Raw genomic sequence first — 27,966 nt, 5'->3', positions numbered from 1 at the left:
ACCCTTAACCGACTGAGCCACCCAGCACGCCAACATTGTTGTATATTTTAAGTGTACAACATGTTGATTTGATACATACACACACACACACACACACACACACACATATATATATTTATTACAAAATGACTACCACAATAGGATTAGTTAACACCTGTCATCTTACATAATTTCCTTTTTTGCCATAAGAACATTAAAGATTTACTCTCTTATCAACTTTCAAGTGTACAATACAGTAGGGTAACCATAGTCACTATGTTGTATATTAGATCCCTAGAATATATTATTCCTATAACTGTAAGTTTGTAACTTTTGATCAACATCCCCCCATTTCTCCCATCCTCCCCACCCCTGCCACTGGCAACCACAATTCTACTCTCTGTTTCTATGAGTTTGACATTTTTATATTCCACTTATAAATGAGATCATAAAGTATTTTTCTTCGATGTCTTACTTATTTCATCCAGCATAATGCCTTCAAAGTCCATCATGTGTTTCATTGCAAATGACAGAATTTCCTTCTTTCTCATGGTTGGAAAATATTCAACTTTGCATATATATACCACTTCTTCTTTTATCCATTATCTGTAGATAAATACTTAGGTTGTTTCCATACCTTCTCTGTCATAAATAATGTTGTAGTGAACATGGGATTACAGATATCTCTTTGAGATACCTTTGAATATATACCCAGAAGTGGGATTGCTAAATTAAGTAGCATTTCTCTTTTTAATTTTTTGAGGATCCTCTATACTATTTTCCAAGTGGCTTCACCAACCTATATTCCTACCAACAGTGCACAAGAGTTCTCTATCTTCCACATCTTCTTCAGTACTTATTTCTTGACATCTTGATATTAGCTATTCTAAAAGTATAGGGTGATATCTTATTATGGTTTTGATTTGCATTTCCCTGACATTAGGGATATTGAACATCTTTTCATGTATCTGTATGCCATTTGTATACCTTCTTTGGAAAATTATCTATTTTGGTTCTCAGCCCATTTTTAATCAAATTTTTCTGTTGCATTGCGTGGGTTCCTTGTATATTTTGGATATTAACCTGTTATCATATGTAGGGTTTGCAAATATTTTCTTCCATTCCATTGGTTGTCTTTTCATTTTGTTATTTCTTTTGCTATGCAAAAGATTTTTAGTTTGATATAGTCCATCTGTTTAATTTTGCTTTCGTTGCTTGTGCTTTGGTATTATATCTAAAATAATTTTTGCCAAGACTATTGTTAAGGAATTTTTCCACTATATTTTCTTCTAAGAGTTTTGCATTCTAAGACACTGACAATGAAGTTTTGAACCACTTTGAGTTAACTTTTGTGAATGGTATAAGATAGGGGATCAATTTTAGTATTTTGCATGTGATTATCCTGTTTTCTCATTTATTGAAGAGATAATTTCTCCTACTGAATATTTTTTACTTTGTCAAGTATTAGCTGACCATATATGTAGACATTTATTTCTGGGTTCTCAATTCCATTCCATTTATCTATGTATATATTTTTATGCCAGTACTCTACTGTTTTGATTACTATAGCTTTGTACTATAGTTTAAAATCAGGAAGTGTGATGCCTCCACCTTTGTTCTTCCTCAGGATTGATTTGGCTGTTGAGGGTCTTTTGTGGCTCTCTGTGAATGTTAGGATTTTCCTTTATTTCTGTGAAAAATGCCATTGACATTTTGATAGGAATGGCATTGAAGCTATAGATGGCTTTGGATATACTAATTTCTCCAATCCATGAACACCTAATATATTTATTTACATATATTTGTGTCTTCAATTTCTTCCATCATTATCTCATCGTTTTTAGTGTACTCCTTGGCTTAAATTTATTTATAAGTATTTTATTGTCTTTGATGCCATTATAACTGAGATTGTTTTCTTTATTTCTTCTTTGAATATTTTATTGTTAGTATATATAAATGTAACTCATTCTTGAGTGTTGATTTTATATGCTGCAACTTAACTGAATTAATTTATTAGCTTTGATAGTTTTTTTTTTGGTGGATTCTTTAGGATTTCCTATATCTAAGATTATATTACATTGCAAGCAGACAATATTACTTCTTTCTTTACAATTTGGAAGCTTTTTATTTCTTTTTCTTGCCTAACTGCCCTGGCTAAGACTTCCCACTATATTGGATAGAAATGGTGGGAGTGGACACATATGTTTTGTTTCTAATCTTAGAGGAAAGCTTTCAACCTTTTACTATTGGGTGTAATGTTAACTTTTCCTTGGTATGTGTGGCCTTTTTTATGTTGAGCTCCATTCCTCTGATAACTAAATTTTTGAGAATTTTTATTATGAAAGGATGTTGCATTTTGTCAAATGCTCTTTCTGCATCTATTCAGATGATTGTGATTTTTATCTTTTATTCTAGTAATGTGGTGTATCACATTTATTGATTTGCATGTGTTGAAACATCCTTCCATCTCAGAAATGAATCCTACTTGATCATGGTATATTATTATTTGAATGTGTGTTGAATTTGGTGCTATTATTTTGTTGATAATATTTGCATCTATACACATTGGGAATAGAAGCCTGTAGGTTTCTTGTAGTGTCCTTATCCAGCTTTGGAATCATAGTAATGCTGGTTTCCTAAAATTAGTTTAGGAGTATTCCTTTCTCTTCATTTTTGTGGAAGGGTTTGACAAGAATTAGTGTTAATTCATTTGTAAATGTTTGATCGAATTCACCATGGAAACCATTCAATAATTTTCTTTGTTGAGAGATTTTTTCATTGCTGATCCATTCTCCTTACTCATTATTGGTCTTTTCAGATTTTTTCTTTCCTCATGGTTCAATCTTGGAAGGTATGTTTCTAGAAATTTATCAATTTCTTCTAGCTTATCCAGTTTGTTGGAATATAATTGTTCATATTAGTCTCTTAATGCTTTGTATTAATGTAGTATCAGTTGCAATCTCAGGTGTTTCATTTCTGATTTTATTTATCTGGGGCATCTCTTTTTTTTTTTCTTTTTCTTTTCTTAGTCTAGCTAAAGATTTGTCAATTTGCTTTATTTTTACACAAATAGCTTAGTTTCACAGATTTTTTATTGTCTTTCTGGTCTTTATTTCATTTAACATGAACTGATTTTTGTTATTTTCTTCCTCCTGATAACTCTGGGCTGTTTGATCTTCTTTTCTCAGTTCTTTGAGATCTAAAAGTTAATTTGGTTATTTGAGATCTTTCTTTTTTCTTAACATAGACATTTGTCACTATAAAGTTCCATCTTAGAACTGGCTTCGCTACATCCTATGGGTTTTGGTATGTTATGTTTTCATTTTTATTTGTTTCAAAAATTGTTTTTATTTCTGTTTGATTTCTTCTTTGACTCACTGGTTGTTCAGAAACATGGTGTTTAATTCTCACATGTTTGCAAATTGTCCCGTTTTTTTTTCCTATTGCTGACTTGTAGTTTCATACTATTGTAAAAAAAAAAAAAAAAAAAGAGTTGGTATGATTTTGATCTTTTTAAATTTGTTAAGACTTGTTTTGTGACCAAATATATGATCTGTCTTGGAAAATGTTCTCTGTGCACTTCAAAAGAATGGGTATCCCTGCTGCTGTTGGATGGAATGTTCTGAATATGTCTGTTAGGTCCATTTCATCTTAGATATAGTTGAAATCCAACATTTCCTTATTGAGTCTCCATCTGAATTATCTCCTCATTGTTGCAAGTGGGGTATTGAAGCCCCCTACTATGTACTGTTGTCTGTTTCTGTCTTATTTGGTTAGTAATTGCTTATTATATTTAGGTGCTTCAATGTTGGGTGTTTTTATATTTACAATTATGACATCCTCTTGATGAACTGACTCCTTTGACGTTACATAATGACCTTCTTTGACTCTTGTTACGAGAAAGACAGATACCATATGTTTTCACTCTTATGTGGATCCTGAGAAACTTAACAGAAACCCATGGGGGAGGGGAAGGAAAAAAAAAAGAGTGTAGAGTGGGAGAGAGCCAAAGCATAAGAGACTCTTAAAAACTGAGAACAAACTGAGGGTTGATGGGGGGTGGGGGAGAGGGGAGGGTGGGTGATGGGTATTTTGGAGGGCACCTTTGGGGATGAGCACTCGGTGTTGTATGGAAACCAATTTTACAATAAATTTCATATATTGAAAAAAATAGAATTTTATTTAACAAAAAGAAAAGACTCTTGTTACAACTTTTGACTTAAAGTCTATTGTGTCTGACATAAGTACATCTAATCTTGCAATTTTTTAGTTTCCACTTGCATGGAATATCTTTTTCTATCCCTTCACTTTGAGCCTATGTGTGTCTTTAAAGCTGAAGTCTTCTATAGACAGCATACAGTTGGATCTTCTTTTTAATCTATTCAGCCACTCTACGTCTTTTAATTGGAGAATTTATTCTTATATTTAAGATAATTATTGATAAGTATGGACTTACTTATGCCATCTTATTAATTGTTTCTGACTGTTTTATAATTCCCTTATTCCTTTCTCTCTCTTGCTGTCTTCCTTTTTGAATTGATGACTTCCCATTGTGGTATGCTTTCATTCCCTTCTCTTTATTTTTTGTATATCTACTGTAGCTTTTTTCCTTATGGTTACCATGAGGCTTAAATAAAATATCATATAATCATAACAATCTATTTTACACTAACTTCTATTGCATTTTTAAAATGCTAATAGTTTCCCTCCTTTTATATTTTTGTGTCAGAATTTGCCTCTTATTTCTTGTACCCATTAAGAAATTATTATAACTATAATTATTTTTTAACACTTGTTTTTACCTTAACCTTTATACTGAAGTGGTTAACACCTTACCATATTATAGTATTAGAGTATTCTGAATTTGACTATGTACTTACCTTTACCAATGTGTTGTATATTTTTATGTTTTTTATGTTACTAATTACCTTCCTTTTTTTCAACTTGAAATCCTTTCAGCATTTCTTTTAAGGTGATGAACTCCTTCAGCTTTTGTTTTTCTGTAAAAGTCTTTATCTTGCCTTAATTTCTGTAGGACAACTTGCAAGATAAAGTATTCTTGATTGCCAGGTTTTTGGTTTTTTTTCCTTAAGTACTTTGGATATATCATTCCACTCTCTCTCTGGCCTCCAAGGTTTCTAAGAAATATGCTGATAGCCTCATGGTGGTTCCCTTGTATTAGATTTTTTTCTTTTAATGTTCTGTATTTGTCTTTTATTTTAATCAGTTTTATTAAAATGTATTTTGAAGAAGATTGTTTTAGATTGAAATGTTGGGGTTACCTATTAGCTTCATGATCTTGAATGTCCAAATCTTCCCCAGATTTGGAAAGTTCTCAGTCATTATCTATTTGATTTAGTTTGTTATCTCCATTTGCCTCTGTTTTCCTTTTGGGACTCTGATAACTGGCAAATTGTTTCTATTAGTAATATTCTCTACACCACATAGATTTCTTCAGTCTTTTTTATTCTTCTTTTATTCTTTTTTAACTGAATAATTTCAAAATCCTGTTCTATTTTACAGATTCCTTCTTTTTCTTTTTCAAGTCTGCTGTTGATGATTTCTATTGCCTCTTTTCTTTTCTTTCTTTTTTTTTTTTTTTTAACTTCTTTCATTTTATCCTTCAGCTCCAGAATTTCTGTTTGGTTCTTTTCTGTAATTTCTATCTCTTTGTTAAAATTCTAAATTTGTGTGCATGTGTCTTGTTTTCTTGATTTCATTAAATTGTTGTTCTGGTTGTTTTGTAGTTCAATGAGCTTCCTTAAAATAGCTCTTTTGAATTCTTTCTTTGGTAAATCATAGATCTTGGTGTTTGGGGTTGGTTTTTGCAAAATTATTGTGTTCTTTATCGGGATCATGTTTCCTTAATTTTTTTTATATTCCTTGAAGTCTTGCACTGTTGTCTTTGCATTTGAAGTAGCACTCACTTCCTCCAGTCTTTATGTGCTGACTTTGGGAGAGAAATAGCTTCCATCAGCCTGAGGGATTCTGAGTCTTTCTCAGACTTTTTCCATGGGTATGTCTGCTCCCTCTTGTAGCATAATATTTAAATTTATATGCTTTCTCACAATCCTGAAAAGCCATAGTGGGTGCTCACAGCCTCTCTTTCATTACCTAGAGCTGTGCTGAGTCCTCAAGTGTGTAGTTTCTCCCAGGCCCACAGATTTGAGCCAGCTTTCTGTGTGTGCTCACTAGCCATTTGCTAAAGATTGCCATTACCACAACTGAGAATGCACATAGGGAACCAGCCACTGTTGGGGAAAGGAGTGGCATACAGAGCACTAGAGGTACCTGTTGGCCAGTTAGGGAGGTCCAGAGATGAGGTTTCCTGGCCACTTGCAGGCATACCTCCTGATGGAGTCCATGAGATTGTTAGTATAATCTGTGTCCCTTTATTATATCCCATTCCAATCCCTGGCTGCTATTCTCTCAGTGCCTACCACCCTCCAGGCATGCAGCGCAGGACTAAGCACTCTGTGTGAGAGGAGAGAGAAATGGACCTCATAAGCACCATCCCACACAGCTGGAGAAGTCAGGTACTCACACTTTCTCACTTTCCCTGTGGGAGAAATCACAGACCAAGATTTCTCTTGGAACTGTGCTGTGCTACTTTGGGGGTGGGTGATATGACTAAAGTCAAACTGTTTCTCTTTCCCTCTTCAATGTGTCCAGTCTTGGATTTTTTTTTTTTTTCTCTAGCAGTGTGCTTCAACATCTCCGTTTGACTCCTGGACTTCCACAAAGGCCTCTCATCTGTGGGTAAATGTCTAAATCAGTGTTCTTCAGAGACTCCCAGATAGTGACAAACAGGGGCTGTAGATAGTTCATAAGCCATTTCTTGGTCCACAGCTGGATCGAGTTCTGTATGCCTATTACCTAATGCATAGTAGGTGTTAACTTTTCATGAGTCCCTTGGCAGATGGTGATAGCAACAGAACAAAAGACAAGTGTGGCTATGGATGAGTTCTGAATCAAACAGAGCTGTTTTTAGGTTCGATGAGTCAGTTGCCTTGGTAAAAGTCTGTTTTTTTTCAAAATGGCTGTCTTCATTCTTGAATAGCACCAGGATTTCACAGTCTCCTACCTGGATCCCACAGCTCCCACAAAGACACAAAGGTGGCTGGATGCCAAATGAGTGTTGTTGAGAGCGAATATGTTTGAGGAACATCTTATTTGGCCATCTTGTTGATGTCACTCCCCCTTAATTTTTCATTTCTGTCTAACAGATTACCACAAATTTAGTGACTTAAAACAAAATGTTCATTTATAATTCAACAGTTTATGTGAGTAAAAAGCATGGATTTGCCTTAGCTGTGTCCTCTATTTAAGCTGTCATAGCTTACAATTGGGTTATTCTCATCTGGAGGCTTGACTAAGGAAGAATCTACTTCTAAACTTATTAGGTTGTTGGCAGCATTTATTATTTGTAGCCATAGAGCTACAAGGCTAAAAGAAGAATCTCTCTTCAGGAAAGTCCCAGTCCTTCAAAGGGTTTTCACCTGATTGAGTTAGGCCCATCCACAGTCTCTCTTTGGATTTGCTTGAAATCAACAGATCTCAATATCCATTCACCTGTACTATATAAAGTAATCTGATCAAGGAAGTTACATTCTATTGGCTAAAACAAAATCACAGGTTCTTCCCACACTCAAACTGAGAGAACTGTACAAATGTGTGATTAATTTGAGGTCATTTTAGGGTGGGTCTTCCAGTTTTAATGATTAAGATAGTATGGTAATTGTGCAGGAATTGACATGCAGGAACAGATCCATACATATCTGGATGCATGAATAAAACAGATCCATACTTATAAGGATATGTGAGGTGGCACTGAAGATGAATGAGGGTAGCAACAAATGATATTATGACAACTGATCATGGAATTTAAAATTTTCAATTTGAAGAACGATCAACTACATATAAAAATAAAAATAAAACTTGTAGACAAAAACAGTACAATATTTTTATGATCTTAGGTTAGGAAACAGATTCTCAAGGATAGGACAACAGCACTAACAATAAAATAAAAGGTTGATAAATTTAATTCCTTAAAATCAAGAATTTATTTTCATGTACAAATGTCAAAAGCAAAAGAATAAGGTAAGTTTTCCCAGGGCAAACTTGAAGATTAAAATGGAGAAGATTAGGCTTCTTTTATACATAACATTGCTTGCTGCTTACCATACCTTAGCTGACTTTTAAGAGGTATTAACTTAGGATATTTTGAAAGGAGACCAAGAGAAAATACCACTGTAAGGCAGAGAGAAGGCAAGGCCATCAGAAGGAGAGTAAGTCTGGAGAAATAACAATGATATTTAAAAGAGATTCAAAGGAAGTTTTGTTGCCTAAGGAGTAATAAATAAAGTTATCTATGACATGGAATAAGTACTGATTTATAATAGTTCTCTCTGGGAACAATGCTGGGGTAAATTATGGAAGATGTGCCTAGTCTTCAGCCTTGAAGGAACTTTCTGCATGTTATTAATCTTTGTACTTCCAAATTCATAAAACATAGTATTAGTTTAATAAATGTTTATTTCTTAAATGTGTATTGACTGCCTACTCTGTGCCATTGTGCTAAAAAGTAGTACTACACATGCTGTCTCAAAAAGTAATCAATGATTTCATATATTTTTCCTTACATTGGCTCAGGGAAAGAAAATCACAAAAATGAACTATTGGCAAAAAGAGCCATTTTTTTTTCTTTTAAATCCACTGGGCCCAAGATGACTTTTTACCTTGATGGATCAGAGAAGTTTCTCATTCTCTCCCCAACTATTTCTATGCCATTTTTCCCCCAGAAAGTGGGCACCAGGCACATTCCAGGGTAGACTATGGAGATCTCTGTGGTTGCTAGATCCTTATTATTGCCATAAGAGTCAACCAAGGCTCCAGGTACCTTTGTTTGAAAAGAATTGATCACATAAAATCAAAACCATTCTGGTCCAGTTTGTAAACTGCATTAGGAAAGCTGCACATTGATCATGGTGCATGATTAAACATCACAGAGAGGGAAAGAAAGCTTCCAAGGAGCATGAAGTAGGACCTGAGACTTCACACCCAAGTTGGAGTAGACTGGGTCCATGGGTGTGTGTGAGTGTCTATGCATGTGGATGTATATGTGTGGATATATGTACACTTGCAGAAAGGGAGCAGATAGAAGGAACATCATTCTTCAATTAAGAACCCTAAAACTAATGACAAATATAATTTACTCATGTACTTGACCTGTCTGAGAAACTTTTCAGCCACTTATTTACAGATATAGGGAAGGGCTTTCACCTCCTCTGAGGACATATTATACCTCAGGCCTACATAAACAAATTAAGTGTATACAGAAATATGTGATGTAACTAGAAATTAGGATCCCATGGCTTTTTCCTTCCAATTTAGGATGAGTGGTATAATGGCTATGTGTTGGTCTTCTTGTGAGGGGCAGTTGGCCTAGAACCCACAATTCCTCCTGTTTCTCTTCCCCAGCCATTTGTATCCTATGGAAGCTGGAAATTTGGAACCATGAAGTTCCCTGGAACTGCATTTTGGAGTGTGTCCCAAAACCTCACCAAGAGCCAATTAACTTATAGACTCAGGCTCCAGAATGAGTCCCTGACATTCCATCTCACTTTCATACCTGATGATGGGACATTCAGCAGATCTCTGAGTTAGTCAAAGGTATATGTTGAGCATAGGTGTATACAGTCCATTTACCTTAGGTTGGGGGAAAGCAGAGATATTTGCTAAAATGAATTGTGTATCTGCTCTGGAATTGTCCCTCTTTATCTTTCTCAGGAACCTACAATGGTGGCTGAAGAAACTATTCAACTGTTTGGATATTCCGTTGGGGTTATGTTCATAACTACTAGAGTGATTTATTATGTTTGTTTTTTCTGTCTACTGTTTGTTTTCTCTTTGGTTTTTAACTGAAATTTTATGTAAAGGTTAAAAGTTATTTAAATATTGCACATAATTCAATGATATTTCCCCAGGAAATTATGTAATTTGGCATTCATATTAGAAATATATCTTTGTGTCCTTTGATTGCTCCAGGTTAATCATTCTGATTCCTTCACATTGAAATGCTAATTTGCTTAAAATTTTAAATGTTTCTCAGAAAATGATCTCAACATTGATGTTTGTATCAACCATCCCGAATATTGCTACAACAGAACACTACAAAAAGAATTCTAATTATTGAAAGGCAGTTTTTATATGGGCTCAATATAGTCTCCTTGTCAATCTTTTAAATTAAAATGGAAATTTCATTATGATCTTTTCAATAAATAAACACTAATCAATTGTTTATCATTAAGTAACGCTGGTTAAAAAAATTATATATTCTATAACCCAACCAGTTTTTTAGTCTGGAAAAATATACTAGTAATTATAGAAATGAATGAATAACAGTTGTCAGGAGAGGCTCAGTGAGGACTTCGTGGTGAACTAAATGATTTCTAAGCTGAGATTTGAAGGTGAGTGGAACTACTGGGATGCAGGGGAAAAGAAAAGAAGAGCATCCTAGGTAGATGAGAAGAAACTTAGTGACCCATGGAGAAAAATCTTGGTATGTCTGAGCACCTGGGGAGAATCTGATTTCCAGAGTGCAGAGACTATAGGGAAATGAGTATTACATGCAGAATAGTAGAGACCATACTAAAGTCATGACAATAATAAAAAGGTAGCAAGATGATGGTGAAGGATTATAAGGAAGGGGATATAATGATATTTGTGTTTTATAATGATCCTTTTGATGGTAGGACATAGAATGGTCTGGAGTGTAAAAGGACTGGTTGTTAGGCGATAGGCCAGGGACTATGAGAGAATCTGGTACTCGCGGGGAAAAGAATTGAGAACAATGCAGGAATTGAATAAGGGAAAAGAAGTGACAGGTGGTTTCTGGATTTGTGCCTTGAATAGAGAGAAGGACCTGGCTTAGATGAGAGAACAGCCTGGTGTGGGGGATATGATAGTTCAGGTCTGGACACTGAATTTCAGGTGCTGAAAGACAATCCAGTATGTTGAAGAGTGAAAGTCAAATGGGAAGAGGGGGATAGACATCCTCTCAGCAGGAGGTTATGCAGAAAAGATACAAAATAGAGATGATTTTGGAATAAAATGTCTCATGTATTAAGCATGCAACTTCTCCTTATCCACCAGGAATCTTATGGAATCTCTAGTAACAACTATTTTCCTCCCAACTCTTTTATGGTGTAGCTTTGCTGTAGTAGGAGGAAGCAAAGTCATAAAATGATTTCTTCTTTTTGTTTTCTGGGTTGGCACAGCCTAACTGCTGGAGTCATGAAAGGATAACATCAACCTAAAAATATCGAGTAAAACATAAAGTACAAGATTGATAAGCTAAAATTATGCTATAAAAATAGAAATATAAAATTGTTACACAAATTTATGTATGAAAACTTATATATAGCTCTGTTACTATTGAAAAAAACAAAATGACTATGGATCTACTGGAGGATGGATTTTGTTATGTTACTGTTGCAGGATTTTTTTTTTTTTTAACCACAATACCCGGATTTGTTTTCTCGCTGCTTTGAAGAATTAAGACGTGGACACAAAATGAGCAGCAGGCAAAAGTTTATTAGAATATAAGATTAGAAAGTAAGAATAGTAGGAAAGCTCTCTTTACAGGAAGGGGACATTCAAAAGTGAATGCCTGCGACACTAGGCAAGTGTCCTTGCTTTAAAAGGTTTTGGTTAGCCCTCCCCTCCCCTTCCCTTTCCCCTTGTTCCTTCTCAGGTTCTGCCCTTACCATCTGGATGACTCTGGGTGCTGGGTTGTCCATTCTGTATTGGCTCATTTCCATTAAAAGCAGTGGGGGGAGGGGGTGTCTATGGCCACACCTAGGTCTTTCCTTAAATTCCTGAGGGAAACCTGAGAGGAAGTAGGTGGGGTCTGTTACATTCTTAAGAGGAGCTTTATGCCTGAGGGCTTTTCCTGTGGTCAGACACTCCCAGAATTTTTCCAAATACATGTTTTTCCCTAACTGGGGGCCTCAGGTCCTCATCTTTCCCTCTCTGCCTACTGAATCCTATCTTCTTCTATCATATTACCCCTGATTTTAAACACACAGATGGACTCAATCAATAATAGCTCGTTATGTAATAATATGTCAAAGAATAGATGCGCATGTCTGTCTCCTCTATCAATTAATATGTTTGTGTGTCTTTTCCCAGTAAAATGCCTTGAAAGCCATAGATAAAATAAAGTTTATAAAGATTAAGTTTAAGAACACCAGCATTTTGACCTTTTTTCACAACTTATTACTGTAGTTGTATATTTTTATCCAAGTCATATATTTAACAAAATTATTGCCCCTGAATTATTTTTTAACCAAAGAAAGTTGTTTTACTTTTTGACAATACTTTATTACAGGTGATTATGTTGTCATGACTATATATTTTGAATTGAGTAGAAGAATGGGATACTTCACTATTCAAACATACATTCCCTGTATACTGACTGTGGTTTTATCCTGGGTGTCATTTTGGATCAAAAAAGATGCTACACCAGCAAGAACAGCATTAGGTGAGTTAAAAAACAAACAAATAAAAAACAAAAACTCTTCCACCATTTTGTATAATATTATCACAGAAGTATTCATAAAAATACTTCCAGTGAAAAAGACTTTAGTCAAATGTACTTGGATTGCTTTAAGTAGTCAAATTAGACTCTTCTTTCTGACAATAGAATTCTATGTGTGCCACTTAAAATCAGTTGAGGTTAGGGATTCAGAACAAATCAATTGCATCATTGATACTCTAAGGATGGTGTCATCATAAAAATGTAGTCATGTCCTGTGAATCTGTCATGCTGAAAATCTCATTACATCAGTGTAAGGACACACAACTTTTCATGCACTTTTGAAGACTGAAGACACGATATCATTAAATAGTCTCTCAATAACAGAAGAGATTGTCTATAGCAACTTTACCATCAAACAAGAAAGTGATCATTCTTTTCAGCTATAATCTACACACTAAATCTCAAAGTCTTCATGAATTTTCCTCTGACCCCCCCAAAAAAGTCCTCTTAATAAAACATTAAATTTCAGTGGTTTTAGAATTGTGTAACATTTTATATCAATTTTTCTTTATGACAGGAATATTACCTAACTTTCAATATTTTGACCTGTGAAAACAGGTAATATATATTAAATATATAGTTGTTTTCCCAGAAAAATGTCTTTAAGAAAAAAGAGGGAGCTGCCCCAATTTTAAAATCCTTGCAAAATCTCTCACTTTACATGTTGCTTTTTCTGTATTCATTTTATTCTGTTTGTTCAACAACAAAGTACTGGTTGAGAAAAAAAAAAAAAAAACTAACCTGTAATATCTGTTGCCAGTGTTAGTTTTGCATACTTCTAGAAAATACATAATAAAATTGGTAAATCACCCAGCAAAGTTACAACACAAATTTAGTAATTGTTCTTGGGGTTATGACCTCACAATTACAAGTGCCAGGTAAGCATGACTTTAAAAATCAGCTTCAAGGTGCGCCTGGGTGGCTCAGTCGGTTAAGCGGCCGACTTCAGCCCAGGTCATGATCTCACGGTCCATGAGTTCCAGCCCCGCGTCGGACTCTGTGCTGACAGCTCAGAGCCTAGAGCCTGTTTCAGATTCTGTGTCTCCCTCTCTCTGACCCTCCCCCGTTCATGCTTTGTCTCTCTCTGTCTCAAAAATAAATAAAAGCTAAAAAAAAAAATTAAAACAAAATCAGCTTCAAAACAATATAATATGTAGTATTGGTTGCACAATTTGAGACTATGAAAGTCCTGTCAAAGAGTTACCACTATGGCATTAAGGGCTAGAGATACTAGAAATACATAATGCTGGAAGATAATATATTTACACTCCAGAAGAGTGAAGAAATGTCATTAACACCAGAATATTTAGTTCAGACACCAGAAAGACTGTGCTTAAAACTAAAGGGGCACTTGTAGGACTGCTTTCAATAAATTTTAAATCAAGCCATGAGAAGATCAAGGAGAACAATTAGTAAATTTACTATCTGTCAAAAGAAAGCATTTAATATGCTTTTAAAAAGGATAGCATACTTCATAATCTTTGTAAGGTATCATCCACAAGATTGAGTATATAATAAAAAATTACTAGACATTCTTAGAAGCAAGAAAATGTGACTCATGATCAAGAAAAAAAAAGTCAATATAAAAAGACATCTCTGATTTTGAGTCAGCAGACATGGGCTTTAAAGCAGCTATTTTAACAATGTTAAAGGACTTAGAGGAAAATGTAATGTTAGTGAATGAACAGATGGATAATCTCAGCAAGTAAAGTATATTAAAAAGTAAATTCTAGAATGAAATGTATAATAGTTGAATTGAAAAATTCACTAAATGGGCTTAAGAGCAGATTCAAGAGAGCAGAAAAAAAAGGTCAGGCATAACTGAAGACCATCATACAAAATTTAGCTAATCTGAAGAATACAGGGATAAAAGCTTTTAAAACATAAATCCCAGTGGTCTGTTGGACAATATGAAGATGTATAACATAGCTGTAACTGATGTTACAAAATGAGATAAAATAAGATAAAAATTTTTGAAGAAATGAAGTTAAAAATCCCCAAATTTAATGAAAAAATTACTATCTAGATATTCTGTAGGCATGACATGGTCACCATATTTTTTTTTAAAGTTAAATTGGGGTAGAATGCTGGGAAGATGGTGGCGTAGGAGGACGCTGGGCTCACCGCGCATCCTGCTGATCACTTAGATTCCACCTACACCTGCCTAAATAACCCAGAAAACCTCCAGAGGATTAGCAGAATGGAGTCTCTGGAGCCAAGCGCAGGCGAGAGGCCCATGGAAGAGGGTAGGAAGGGCGGGGAGGAGGTGCACGCTCCACAGACTGGCAGGAGGGAGCCAGGGCAGAGGGGCAGCCTGACGGCCAAGCAGAGCCCCCAAGTCTGGCTGGCAAAAGCGGAGGGGCCTGACAGACTGTGTTCCGACAGCAAGCGCAACTTAGCATCTGGGAGGTCATAAGTTAACAGCTCTGCTCGAAAGCGGGAAGGCTGGTGGATAAAGGGAGGGAGAGTTGCTGAGCCCCCTGAAGATAGAGCTCAGGTTGGCAGGGAACAAAGGCGCTCACCAGCGCCATCTCCCTCGCCCATCCCCCAGCCAAAATCCCAAAGAGAACCAGTTCCTGCCAGGGAACTTGCTCGCTCCACGCAAACACCCAACTCTGTGCTTCTGCGGAGCCAAACCTCCGGCAGAAGCAACGGATCTGACTCCCTCCCGCTGCCACAGGGCCCCTCCTGAAGTGGATCACCTAAGGAGAAGCTAGCTAAGCCTGCCCCTCCAGCCCCCATGCACCTTGCCTACCCACCCCAGCTAATACGCCAGATCCCCAGCACCAGAAGCCTGGCAGTGTGCAAGTAGCCCAGACGGGCCATGCCACCCCACAGTGAATCCCGCCCCTAGGAGAGGGGAAGAGAAGGCACACACCAGTCTGACTGTGGCCCCAGCGGTGGGCTGGGGGCAGACATCAGGTCTGAATGTGGCCCTGCCCACCAACTCCATTTATACACCACAGCACAGGGGAAGTGCCCTGCAGGTCCTCACCACTCCAGGGACTATCCCAAATGACCAAACAGAAGAATTCCCCTCAGAAGAATCTCCAGGAAATAATAACAGCCAATGAAGTGATCAAAAAGGATTTAAGTAATATAACAGAAAGTGAATTTAGAATAATAGTCATAAAATTAATCTCTGGGCTTGAAAACAGTATACAGGACAGCAGAGAATCTCTTGCTACAGAGATCAAGGGACTAAGGAAGAGTCACGAGGAGCTGAAAAATGCTTTAAACGAAATGCAAAACAAAATGGAAACCACGAAGCTCGGATTGAAGAGGCAGAGGAGAGAATAGGTGAACTAGAAGATAAAGTTATGGAAAAAGAGGAAGCTGAGAGAAAGAGAGATAAAAAAAATCCAGGAGTATGAGGGGAAAATTAGAGAACGAAGTGATACACTAAAAAGAAATAATCGACGCATAATTGGTATCCCAGAGGAGGAAGAGAGAGGGAAAGGTGCTGAAGGGGTACTTGAAGAAATTATAGCTGAGAACTTCCCTGAACTGGGGAAGGAAAAAGGCATTGAAATCCAAGAGGCACAGAGAACTCCCTTCAGACGTAACTTGAATCGATCTTCTGCACGACATATCATAGTGAAACTGGCAAAATACAAGGATAAAGAGAAAATTCTGAAAGCAGCAAGGGATAAACGTGCCCTCACATATAAAGGGAGACCTATAAGACTCGTGACTGATCTCTCTTTTGAAACTTGGCAGGCCAGAAAGGATTGGCACGATATATTCAGTGTGCTAAACAGAAAAAATATGCAGCCGAGAATCCTTTATCCAGCAAGTCTGTCATTTAGAATAGAAGGAGAGATAAAGGTCTTCCCAAGCAAACAAAAACTGAAGGAATTTGTCACCACTAAACCAGCCCTACAAGAGATCCTAAGGGGGATCCTGTGAGACAAAGCACCAGAGACATCACTACAAGCATAAAACATACAGACATCACAATGACTCTAAACCCGTATCTTTCATTAATAACACTGAATGTAAATGGATTAAATGCGCCAACCAAAAGACATAGGGTATCAGAATGGATAAAAAACAAGACCCATCTATTTGCTGTCTACAAGAGACTCATTTTAGATCTGAGGACACCTTTAGATTGAGAGTGAGGGGATGGAGAACTATTTATCATGCTACTGGAAGCCAAAAGAAAGCTGGAGTAGCCATACTTATATCAGACAAACTAGACTTTAAATTAAAGGCTGTAACAAGAGATGAAGAAGGGCATTATATAATAATTACAGGGTCTATCCATCAGGAAGAGCTAACAATTATAAATGTCTATGCGCCGAATACCGGAGCCCCCAAATAGATAAAACAACTACTCATAAACATAAGCAACCTTATTGATAAGAATGTGGTAATTGCAGGGGACTTTAACACTCCACTTACAGAAATGGATAGATCATCTAGACACACGGTCAATAAAGAAAAAAGGGCCCTGAATGATACATTGGATCAGATGGACTTGACAGATATATTTAGAACTCTGCATCCCAAAGCAACAGAATATACTTTCTTCTCGAGTGCACATGGAACACTCTCCAAGATAGATCATATACTGGGTCACAAAACAGCCCTTCATAAGTTCACAAGAATTGAAATTATACTATGCATACTTTCAGACCACAATGCTATGAAGCTTGAAATCAACCACAGGAAAAAGTCTGGAAAACCTCCAAAAGCATGAAGGTTAAAGAACACCCTACTAAAGAATGAGTGGGTCAACCAGGCAATTAGAGAAGAAATTTAAAAATATATGGAAACAAACGAAAATGAAAATACAACAATCCAAACCCTTTGGGACGCAGCGAAGGAAGTCCTGAGACGAAAATACATTGCAATCCAGGCCTATCTCAAGAAACAAGAAAAATCCCAAATACAAAATCGAACAGCATACCTAAAGGAAATAGAAGCAGAACAGCAAAGACAGCCTAAACCCAGCAGAAGAAAGAAATAATAAAGATCAGAGCAGAAATAAACAATATAGAATCTAAAAAAACTGTAGAGCAGATCAACGAAACCAAGAGTTGGTTTTTTGAAAAAATAAACAAAGTTGACAAACCTCTAGCCAGGCTTCTCAAAAAGAAAAGGGAGTTGACCCAAATAGATAATATCATGAATGAAAATGGGATTATTACAACCAATCCCTCAGAGATACAAACAATTATCAGGGAATACTATGAAAAATTATATGCCAACAAATTGGACAACCTGGAAGAAATGGACAAATTCCTAAACACCCACACTCTTCCAAAACTCAACCAGGAGGAAATAGAAAGCTTGAACAGACCCATAACCAGGGAAGAAATTGAATTGGTTCTCAAAAATCTCCCAACAAATAAGAGTCCAGGACCAGATGGCTTCCCAGGGGAGTTCTACCAGACATTTAAAGCAGAGATAATACCTATCATTCTCAAGCTATTCCAAGAAATAGAAAGGGAAGGAAAACTTCCAGACTCATTCTACGAAGCCAGTATTACTTTGATTCCTAAACCAGACAGAGACCCAGTAAAAAAAAAAGAGAACTACAGGCCAATATCCCTGATGAATATGGATGCAAAAATTCTCAATAATATACTAGCAAATCGAATTCAACAGCATATAAAAAGAATTATTCACCATGATCAAGTGGGATTCATTCCTGGGATGCAGGGCTGGTTCAACATTCGCAAATCAATCAACGTGATACTCACATTAATAAAAGAAAAGATAAGAACCATATGATCCTGTCAATCGATGCAGAAAAGGCCTTTGACAAAATCCAGCACCCTTTCTTAATAAAAACCCTTGAGAAAGTCGGGATAGAAGGAACATACTTAAAGATCATAAAAGCCATTTATGAAAAGCCCACAGCTAACATCATCCTCAATGGGGAAAAACTGAGAGCTTTTTCCCTGAGATCAGGAACACGACAGGGATGCCCACTCTCACCGCTGTTGTTTAATATAGTGTTGGAAGTTCTAGCATCAGCAATCAGACAACAAAAGGAAATCAAAGGCATCAAAATTGGCAAAGATGAAGTCAAGCTTTCGCTTTTTGCAGATGACATGATATTATACATGGAGAATCCGACAGACTCCACCAAAAGTCTACTAGCCCCAAATAGCCAAAGTAATTTTGAAGAAGAAGACCAAAGCAGGAGGCATCACAATCTCAGACTTTAGCCTCTACTACAAAGCTGTCATCATTAAGACAGCATGGTATTGGCACAAAAACAGACACATAGACCAATGGAATAGAATAGAAACCCCAGAACTAGACCCACAAACGTATGGCCAACTCATCTTTGACAAAGCAGGAAAGAACATCCAATGGAAAAAAGACAGTCTCTTTAACAAATGGTGCTGGGAGAACTGGACAGCAACATGCAGAAGGTTGAAACTAGACCACTTTCTCACACCATTCACAAAAATAAACTCAAAATGGATAAAGGACCTGAATGTGAGACAGGAAACCGTCCAAACCCTAGAGGAGAAAGCAGGAAAAGACCTCTCTGACCTCAGCCGTAGCAATCTCTTACTCGACACATCCCCAAAGGGAAGGGAATTAAAAGCAAAAGTGAATTACTGGGACCTTATGCAGATAAAAAGCTTCTGCACAGCAAAGGAAACAACCAACAAAACGAAAAGACAACCAACGGAATGGGAAAAGATATTTGCAAATGCCATATCGGACAAAGGGCTAGTATCCAAAATCTATAAAGAGCTCACCAAATTCCACACCCGAAAAACAAATAACCCAGTGAAGAAATGGGCAGAAAACATGAATAGACACTTCTCTAAAGAAGACATCCGGATGGCCAACAGGCACAGGAAAAGATGTTCCACGTCGCTCCTTATCAGGGAAATACAAATCAAAACCACACTCAGATATCACCTCACGCCAGTCGGAGTGGCCAAAATGAACAAATCAGGAGACTATAGATGCTGGAGAGAATGTGGAGAAACGGGAACCTTCTTGCACTCTTGGTGGGAACGCAAATTGGTGCAGCCACTCTGGAAAGCAGTGTGGAGGTTCCTCAGAAAATTAAAAATAGACCTACCCTATGGCCCAGCAATAGCACTGCTAGGAATTTACCCAATCGATACAGGAGTACTGATGCAGAGGGGCACTTGTACCCCAATGTTTATAGCAGCACTCTCAACAATAGCCAAATTATGGAAAGAGCCTAAATGTCCATCAACTGATGAATGGATAAAGAAATTGTGGTTTATATACACAATGGAATACTACGTGGCAATGAGAAAGAATGAAATATGGCCTTTTGTAGCAACGTGGATGGAACTGGAGAGTGTGATGCTAAGTGAAATAAGCCATACAGAGAAAGACAGATACCATATGGTTTCACTCTTATGTGGATCCTGAGAAACTTAACAGAAACCCATGGGGGAGGGGAAGGAAAAAAAAAAAAAGAGGTTAGAGTGGGAGAGAACCAAAGCATAGGAGTCTGTTAAAAACTGAGAACAAACTGAGGGTTAATGCGGGGTGGGAGGGAGGGGAGGGGTGGGTGATGGGTATTGAGGAGGGCACCTTTTGGGATGAGCACTGGGTGTTGTATGGAAACCAATTTGACAATAAATTTTATATATTGAAAAAAAATAAAGTTAAATTGGATATTCATTACAAAATCTTTTTTTTGTATAAAAATATACCTGCCATCAGTGTAGACTTTTCAAGTTTACATAGCATTTTTTAAAATATTTATTTATTTTTGAGAGAGAGGGATAGCACAAGTAGGGGAGAGCAGAGAGAGATCGGGGGACAGAGGATCCCAGGCACACTCTGTGCTGACAGCAGAGAGCCAGATGTAGGGCTCAAACTCATGAACCATGAGATCATGACCTGAGCCAAAGTCAGATGCTTAACCAATCTGACTGAGCCCCCCAGGTGCCCCAAGTTTACACACCATTTTTACATGAAGCATGGCTACTTTCCCACCTACAGTAAGGAGGCATTCCATTTTCACCGTACTGATTAAAGAAACAGATTCAAAGAAAGTAAGTGACTTTACATGACCAAATGCTGAGAAGGCTTAGAGCAAGGCAGGGGGATTTGACTTCCAGGTCAATATCTTTTACACATGGTTAACTTGTCCACCCTGTGCTGTTAGCCTCATCCTCCAAATGGCCCTGGCTACCCTCCCTGAGGAAGTAAGGGAGGCATTCACTACACAGGAGCTATGATGCTACAGTTAAGGTGGGAACTAATGTGCATTTATCTATCATGTCTACCTAATCACTGAGTATTACTGCCTGGCAGATATTTTATAGTACTCTCATTCAGCCACACAGGTAGTGAGTGTTAATGTCCATATTCCTGTGATTCCAGGATCCATGTCACTAGTCTGCGTGTCCAACAGCTCTAGCCGGTTCTGATTTCTCAGGAGCTCATCTAGGGTGGAATTAGCCTTAACTTGTTTTGCATAATGATCATCCAGTCATTTCATTCTTTTTCATGTTTCATAGCCTTCATCCTCTTTTCATTTCTTTTTCCTTTTATACCATCCATCACATGGGTGTCTCTTTTCTAAATCTTTTCCTCAGTCTCTGAATCTTTAGAATTGACTCACTAAGTATTGAAATAATCAAAGTCAGACCAACACTAAGTATTATGAATTAACTAATTGATCAATGAATCAACGCATTCCATTCGAATGCCTAAAATGTGTTAGGCACAATTCTTGCTAACAGGTAAACAAAGATGAGCAAGATACAGTTTTGCTTGTAATGATCACACAATTTATTCAGGGAGACAGACATGCAAAAACCATAAAGACATATGCAATTATCTATGCTAATGTAGAAATGAGGTACATAGAAGGCACAAGGTAGTGCAGATTCACATTATCAACTCTGAAGTACATGCAATAGGACCTCAGAAAGAGTGGTACTTCATCTTGGTCTTCAAGAAGGGTGGGAGTTCACAAATTGCATAAAGAAAAAGCAAGAAAGGAAATGGTTTATTTGGCAAAAGAATAGTGTGAGATGTGGAACAGAGAAAATGGGGGACTGCAAACTGTATCACTTAAAAAATATTTAAAAGAGAAAATATGAGACAATTTGAGAATTTCTGAATAAATTGAAAGGTGTTGACTTAATTCAGGTAGTTTAATGTTTTTGTGAAGACTATGATAAAAGCTCTATGGAAATGTTGCTTGCAAAATTGCATAAACATTAAAAATAAAGTATTATTACATTTATCCAATGTCAACAAGGATTTACCTAAAAATAAAACACTGTTGGAGTGGAGGAATTTTGTGTGATTCCTTTTACAACTTGATAACTATCCCCTGTACAGGCATCACCACAGTGCTGACCATGACCACGCTTAGCACCATTGCCAGGAATTCCTTGCCCCGCGTGTCCTATGTGACAGCCATGGACCTCTTTGTGACTGTTTGCTTCTTATTTGTCTTTGCTGCTCTGATGGAGTATGCCACCCTCAACTACTATTCAAGTTGTAGAAAACCAACTACCACCAAGAAGAAAACATCGGTAAGTTCCAGTAGCAAAGATTTTCTGGAAAGGTAGGGGAAGGATAGTTTGCAATAAATGATTCTCTTCTACACTGTTATATAAATAGCTAATTCAACAAGACATTAAAAAAAGACAAATATTCTGAAGATATGAATATAACCATAAAGTACCTCTTCAACTTTACCTACCAGTGACATGGATTGATGTAATCACACATGAATGATTTCTCTTAACTAAGGTGATCTGTAATGCAGATTTCCACAGTTTTCTAATTGTTTTTTTTTTCTGGTTTTCTTGTAGTTATTGCATCCAGATTCCTCAAGATGGATTCATGAGCGAATAAGCCTACAAGCCCCCTCCGTATGTATAGCATTGAAGGTGCAAATATTCCTGAGAACTCTTACTAAATTAAGATTAAATGATATGTTATTGTTTATGTATGCATATATTGAAGAACAATGAGTGTTGCACATACTCCTTTCAAAAGTGTGTATACTTTTTTTTAAATATCCAACTTAGAAAATTTGGAAAATGAACAAAATAATCATAATCCTTCTACCCAGGGATCAGCATATACATACATATTTCTGTTTTGTAACTCAAAAATATGTTATGAATAAGTTTCTGCGTTATAATATTATTTTATAGGATCATTTTAATGATTGAATTATATGCAATGATTGACGCACAGATAGTTGTGGCTGGAAACAGGGCTAATACACACCGTTTCACTTTTATATATATTCTTATCATTGCAGTTTTGTATATACCTGTGACTATTAATATAATTTCCTAGAAGCAAAATGGCTGGGTCAGAAGAGTTGCTTGGCTCCATTAGCAGTGTGGGACACCCACCTCCCAGAACTCTCCTTGCATTAGGTTTGATAGACAAACAGAAAAATGGCTCCTGCAAAATGTTCCTTTATCATTTCTTTGATTACTGACAAAGTTGAATATATTTCACTTGTTTATTTTTTACTTGCATTTCTATTACTGTGAATTGCTTTTTATGTCTTCTTTTATGTAAGTTTTTTATATAACATTTATAACTTATTTATGTCTTAACTTTTTTAAAGTTAAAAGTAACTATCTGCCAGTTACTTATATCATATATTATGTATATTATATTTTATATAACAAAATTTATATACTTGCATACAGAATAATTAAGCATATTAATATGTTTTTTAAGTAGTTTTATTCCAGTTTTATGGCCATGCTGTCACTGTTGTTTCTTGTGCTTTTCTCCACATGTATTAAGTCTCCTGTTGCCAAATCTATCAGTCTTTCCTTTTGTGGTCTCTGCCTCTTGTGTCCTTTTGGGGAAGGTCCTCCCTGCCCTCAGAATGATCTAACTCCCGTCACTTTCTTTTGAGCACTTACTCTGTTTGACCCTATGTTGTAAGTGCTTTCATGTGTGAGTTCATTTAACCTCACCCATTCTACTAACAAGGAAGCTGAAATACGGAGAAATTAAGCCCTATAAATATTGATGAAGGTTCAACAATTTATAATATTATTAAATTTAATTAGTAATGCATCTGAATTTTTAGTATATGGCTTGAAGTAAGAATCTAACTTTTGAAAAATAGAGAAATGTCTTAAAATTACTGGTGTGAGCTACCCTTTTATCATATAACAAAATTTATATATAACTACTTGTATTCCTTTATACATATCAATTCACTAATTACACTGAATGCTTTATGCCCACCTATATACCATACATGGTTTTCTAACTGCTGATCAGTAATTTATGTTTAGTGCCTTTCAACATGTTTTTTAAAAGTGACTGCTTGGTTATCTATACTCTGAAAGTGTATCATTTTAGTTCTGACAGAGGTGAGTGCTGAAGCCACTTTTATAGCTGTGGGAAGCCACAGAGAACTACAGATTTGCCAGCAAATGCTTCCAAATAGCAACAGACTGAAAAGTAATGGAAAGAGTTGGGAATGGGGATGCTGTAAACAAAGACAAGTCAGAACACATATCGTGAGGCCTAGAAACCACATTATCACACACAGCCAGGGGGCTGGGAGTGGAAGAAGAAATATTGACACCTTTCGTATACAAAAGATATTGCCAAAAAAAGAATATTTTACATAGCAAATAATAATAATAATAATAAATTTTCACAAAATCAGAATTGTTTTCTTTTGTTTTTAAGAGGAAAAGTGTAATGACCTTGAAGAAAGTATGTAGAAAAACAACTCAGAGAGAAAGGGCTCCAGGCCAGGTGAGAAGACACAGAGAGATCTTAAACAAAAGTTCATAAAATAGCCAAATAAAAAGGGAATTTTCCAGGGTGCCTGGGTGGTCCAGCCCATTAAGCCTCTGCCTTTGGCTCAGGTCACGGTCTCATGGTTCCTGAGCTCAAATCCTGTGTCAGGCTGTGTGTGAACAGTGCAGAGCCTGCTTGGGATTGTTTCACTCTCTCTCCCTCTACCCTGCTTGTGCTCTCTCTCTCTCTCTCCTTCAAAATAAATAAACTTAATTTTTTTTAAAAAAAAAGGGAATTTTCAAACTTTTCATGAAAATTGTCAATGTATTCAATTCTATGTTGAAAGATCCACAGGATTAAGCTAGTTAAGGGACCCTCTATCACCAACATCTGCAGAGATGATCAGTCTCTGAGCAATGAGGCAGGCCCCACTAACAATCATGCATGCACTTTGGGGCAAGCTGTTCGAACATCTCTGTGCCTCAGTTTCCTAACCTGTAAAACGCAAAGCTAACCACTTCATATGTGCAGTAGAACCTGCCACCCAGGAAGCACAGGTTTCCAGGGAAGTCAAGGGACTGCATCATACATGCAGGCAAAGCAGGAGTGAGTCAGGCTGTAGGTGACCTTGGAGATGCATTAATTAAAATCTCCATTTTGAGCCCAGTTTGAAATTTTTATGATAGGTGAGAGATATACATTTTAAAAAGTATGTAAGCAGTTTAACATATGGCTGTTAATAATATCTTCAATAATAGAATAATAATATCTTCAATATTATAAGATGCAATTGATTTTATTCCATATTTATTTATTTATTTATTTATTAAAAGCCTTCAATTATTAGATCAGGTTTATTTATGTTTCAGTAATCATGAGTTTTTAGTTTGTTAAATGTAGACGTGAATAGGGTTTCCTTGCCTCCAGAAACCCGGCTGCTTATTTGCCTGTAGCTCCTTGATCACCCTTTAGATCTCTAAGGAGCTGTCCCCATCCTTTCAGAGCCTTCTGATGCCCATTCTGAGTCAACATCTTCCTTTGGGCCTGTCCTGCCAGTAATGGCCATCCTTCTCATCTGTATGTCACTACACAGGGACAAAGTGTTGATGAAATGAAAGGATGAATATCTGGCTGAACACTGTCAAAACACATATGCAATTACTTTAAAAAGGCAGATTTTTCCAATTGAATCTTGCCAAAAAGATACAGATTCCTCAAATGCACTGAAGTACAGAAGGAATCAACTTTTTGTTTTTCTGCAACCACCCCCCCCGCCCCCACGGATTTTTATACCCACTCAGGTTTAAGAACTATTAACCTTGAGGAGATGTGTCCACAGTAGAGCCTATGGAACAACAAGGCTTTCATTTCTATCATTGCCCAAAGGTGTGGAAAAAGGTAGAAGGTTCTCCATGATGCTCCTGACTGGTCATTGGTATGTGTGGAGTAGGCAATGCTTAGTGAACATGTGGTCTGGGATGTCTCACTTTGGGTTGGACCTCACACACAATTACTTCTGAATTAAAAAGATGCCCCAAAGCTTACCAATAGGGACACTGAGTGCTATACGCTTTTACCTGCTTTTCTCTGGTTTTCGGCTCCACATAGCTATGAGCATATTCAATCAAACTAAAATCCAGAAGTAGAAGAAAAGATGTACACTGTTTCCTTGAAACAATAGTTTTGGGTAAAAATCAGTTGACCCTTAAAAAATATAGTTGAACCTTGAATAATGCAGGGATTAAGGGTGCTGCCCTTTCTCGCCCCCCAACACACACAGTCAAAAATGTGTATATAACTTTTGACTCTCCAACAACTCAACTACTAATAGCCTATCATTGAGTGGAAGCCTTACCGATAATATAAATAGTTGATTAACATATATTTTGTATGTTATATGTACTATATACTATATGCTTACCTTGATGTAAACTAGAGAAAAAAGATTAAGAAAATCATAAGGAAAAGAAAATACATTAACAGTACTGGACTTGTATTCATTGAAAATAATTTGCATATTAGTGGACTTGCACAATTGAAATCCATGTTGTTAAAGGATCAGCTGCATAAGAGGTATTCACGATGCTTTCTAATGAATTTTGGAAGGTCTCTCTCCCCAAGCAAGGAACAACAGATCTAGCCAGTCAGCTGAGGACTGGGTTTGTGTGTTCACCTATCCCTTGATTTCAGCTTTCACTACTTCCATTGGCACACTTTAGTCCCTCAGTTCAACCAGCACAAATGAAACTAAAGCAGAAAGGCAACTATAATCCTTAATACTCTCACATTATTCAGTCAAATTTAGAAATATAACCTCTTAACAGACTTCAATTTAATATGTAATTCATAGTTATCTGGAAGAGCTCAAACAAGTGCCTGAGGAATTGACAAGTCTATATGAAGACACTTCTCAAGGTTAAGAGTGATTCATCTCATTTATGAGTGAACGTTAAGTCACCCCCTCTCCTATACAGGCCCTACACTGACTTTTCCACGTCAGGAAGAGAGCTTGGGAAATAGAAAATGAAACATTCCAATTGTACACATTTTTGGCTATTTCTCTATATGCGACAAATGGTATCTGGCCACCACACACTGAAAGCTCATTTTTTACCTTAATTACATTGAACAAGAAGATTCTGTCATCAGTCTTATAATACCATATTTTTACCGGTTACTAATTAGGGAAAAACAAATTTATCTCTCCACATTTCAATATATGTAGTGCTTAATATTTGGGGATTATATACAATATGTACACATTTACTCCAAATCGACAGAAAAGTAGGCAGAACAGAGACTTGAAATGGTTAATACATATCTGAAAATGTGCTCATCTTCCCACACCAATAATTTGAGATATGCAACTTTTGAAAGCTGCATTGTACTTTTTTTGCATTAGATTTTCAAATATTTAATTGGCAGACTGAACTCTAAAAGACTGAAATGTCCAGTTCAGGGATGGGGGATGTGTGGGAATAGGCATGGCATTATCCTCCTTATTTGGTGGACAGATATAACATGCACCTATTGCTCGATTTATCTCAGGCTGTTCTTATTGCATTCATGATGATTCTTGTGTTGTTCTTATTGCCTACAGAACTATTCTCTCCTTGACGTGAGGCCACCACCACCTGCAATGATCACTTTAAACAATTCTGTGTACTGGCAGGAATTTGAAGATACCTGCGTCTATGAGTGTCTGGATGGCAAAGACTGTCAGAGCTTCTTCTGCTGCTATGAAGAATGCAAATCCGGATCTTGGAGAAAAGGGCGTATTCACATAGACATCTTGGAGCTGGACTCATATTCTCGGGTCTTTTTCCCTACATCATTCCTGCTCTTCAACTTGGTTTATTGGGTTGGATATCTGTATCTCTAAATATTTCTGTGGTGATGAGTAAAGAGCACTAGATTTCACTCTTTACTTTCACTGTCCCCAGACCAGTAGTGACCAATTGGAGTAGGAAGGAAAAACACTGCTCAGTTTATCTGAAGTTATACATTACCTTTGAGCAGCACCGGAGTACCTGGCAACCATTTCTATTATGCATTTCACACTCACACACATGCGTGCGCACACACACGTTAATTGAGTTTTAAAGTGATATTCTTGCTAATCCCTTATTGAATCTGTAGGTTGGTGATGTTTATGAATGGTTTTTGGATAT

The 27,966-nt window shown here is 36.8% G+C and overlaps 1 protein-coding gene across 4 annotated transcripts in view; it reads left to right on the top strand.

The window, feature by feature from the left end:
- Positions 1–27,753, top strand: part of GABRG3 (gamma-aminobutyric acid type A receptor subunit gamma3) — a 711,486-nt gene extending 683,733 nt beyond the window's left edge. The window contains exons 7-11 of one of the 4 annotated variants that reach the window (XM_049613934.1): positions 12,371–12,523; positions 21,896–22,092; positions 22,375–22,434; positions 24,242–24,310; positions 27,396–27,753. In XM_049613934.1, coding sequence (XP_049469891.1) covers positions 12,371–12,523; positions 21,896–22,092; positions 22,375–22,434; positions 24,242–24,310; positions 27,396–27,677 — 761 coding nt within the window. In that variant the 3' untranslated portion in view covers positions 27,678–27,753. The other 3 variants (XM_049613937.1, XM_049613936.1, XM_049613938.1) reach the window with 3 other exon arrangements.
- Positions 27,754–27,966: the final 213 nt, after the last annotated feature.

The sequence above is a fragment of the Panthera uncia genome (genome assembly GCF_023721935.1).
Source record: "Panthera uncia isolate 11264 chromosome B3 unlocalized genomic scaffold, Puncia_PCG_1.0 HiC_scaffold_1, whole genome shotgun sequence".
In the NCBI taxonomy this organism is placed as follows: Eukaryota; Metazoa; Chordata; class Mammalia; order Carnivora; family Felidae; genus Panthera; species Panthera uncia.
This window is presented reverse-complemented; position numbering and strand designations above follow the sequence as displayed.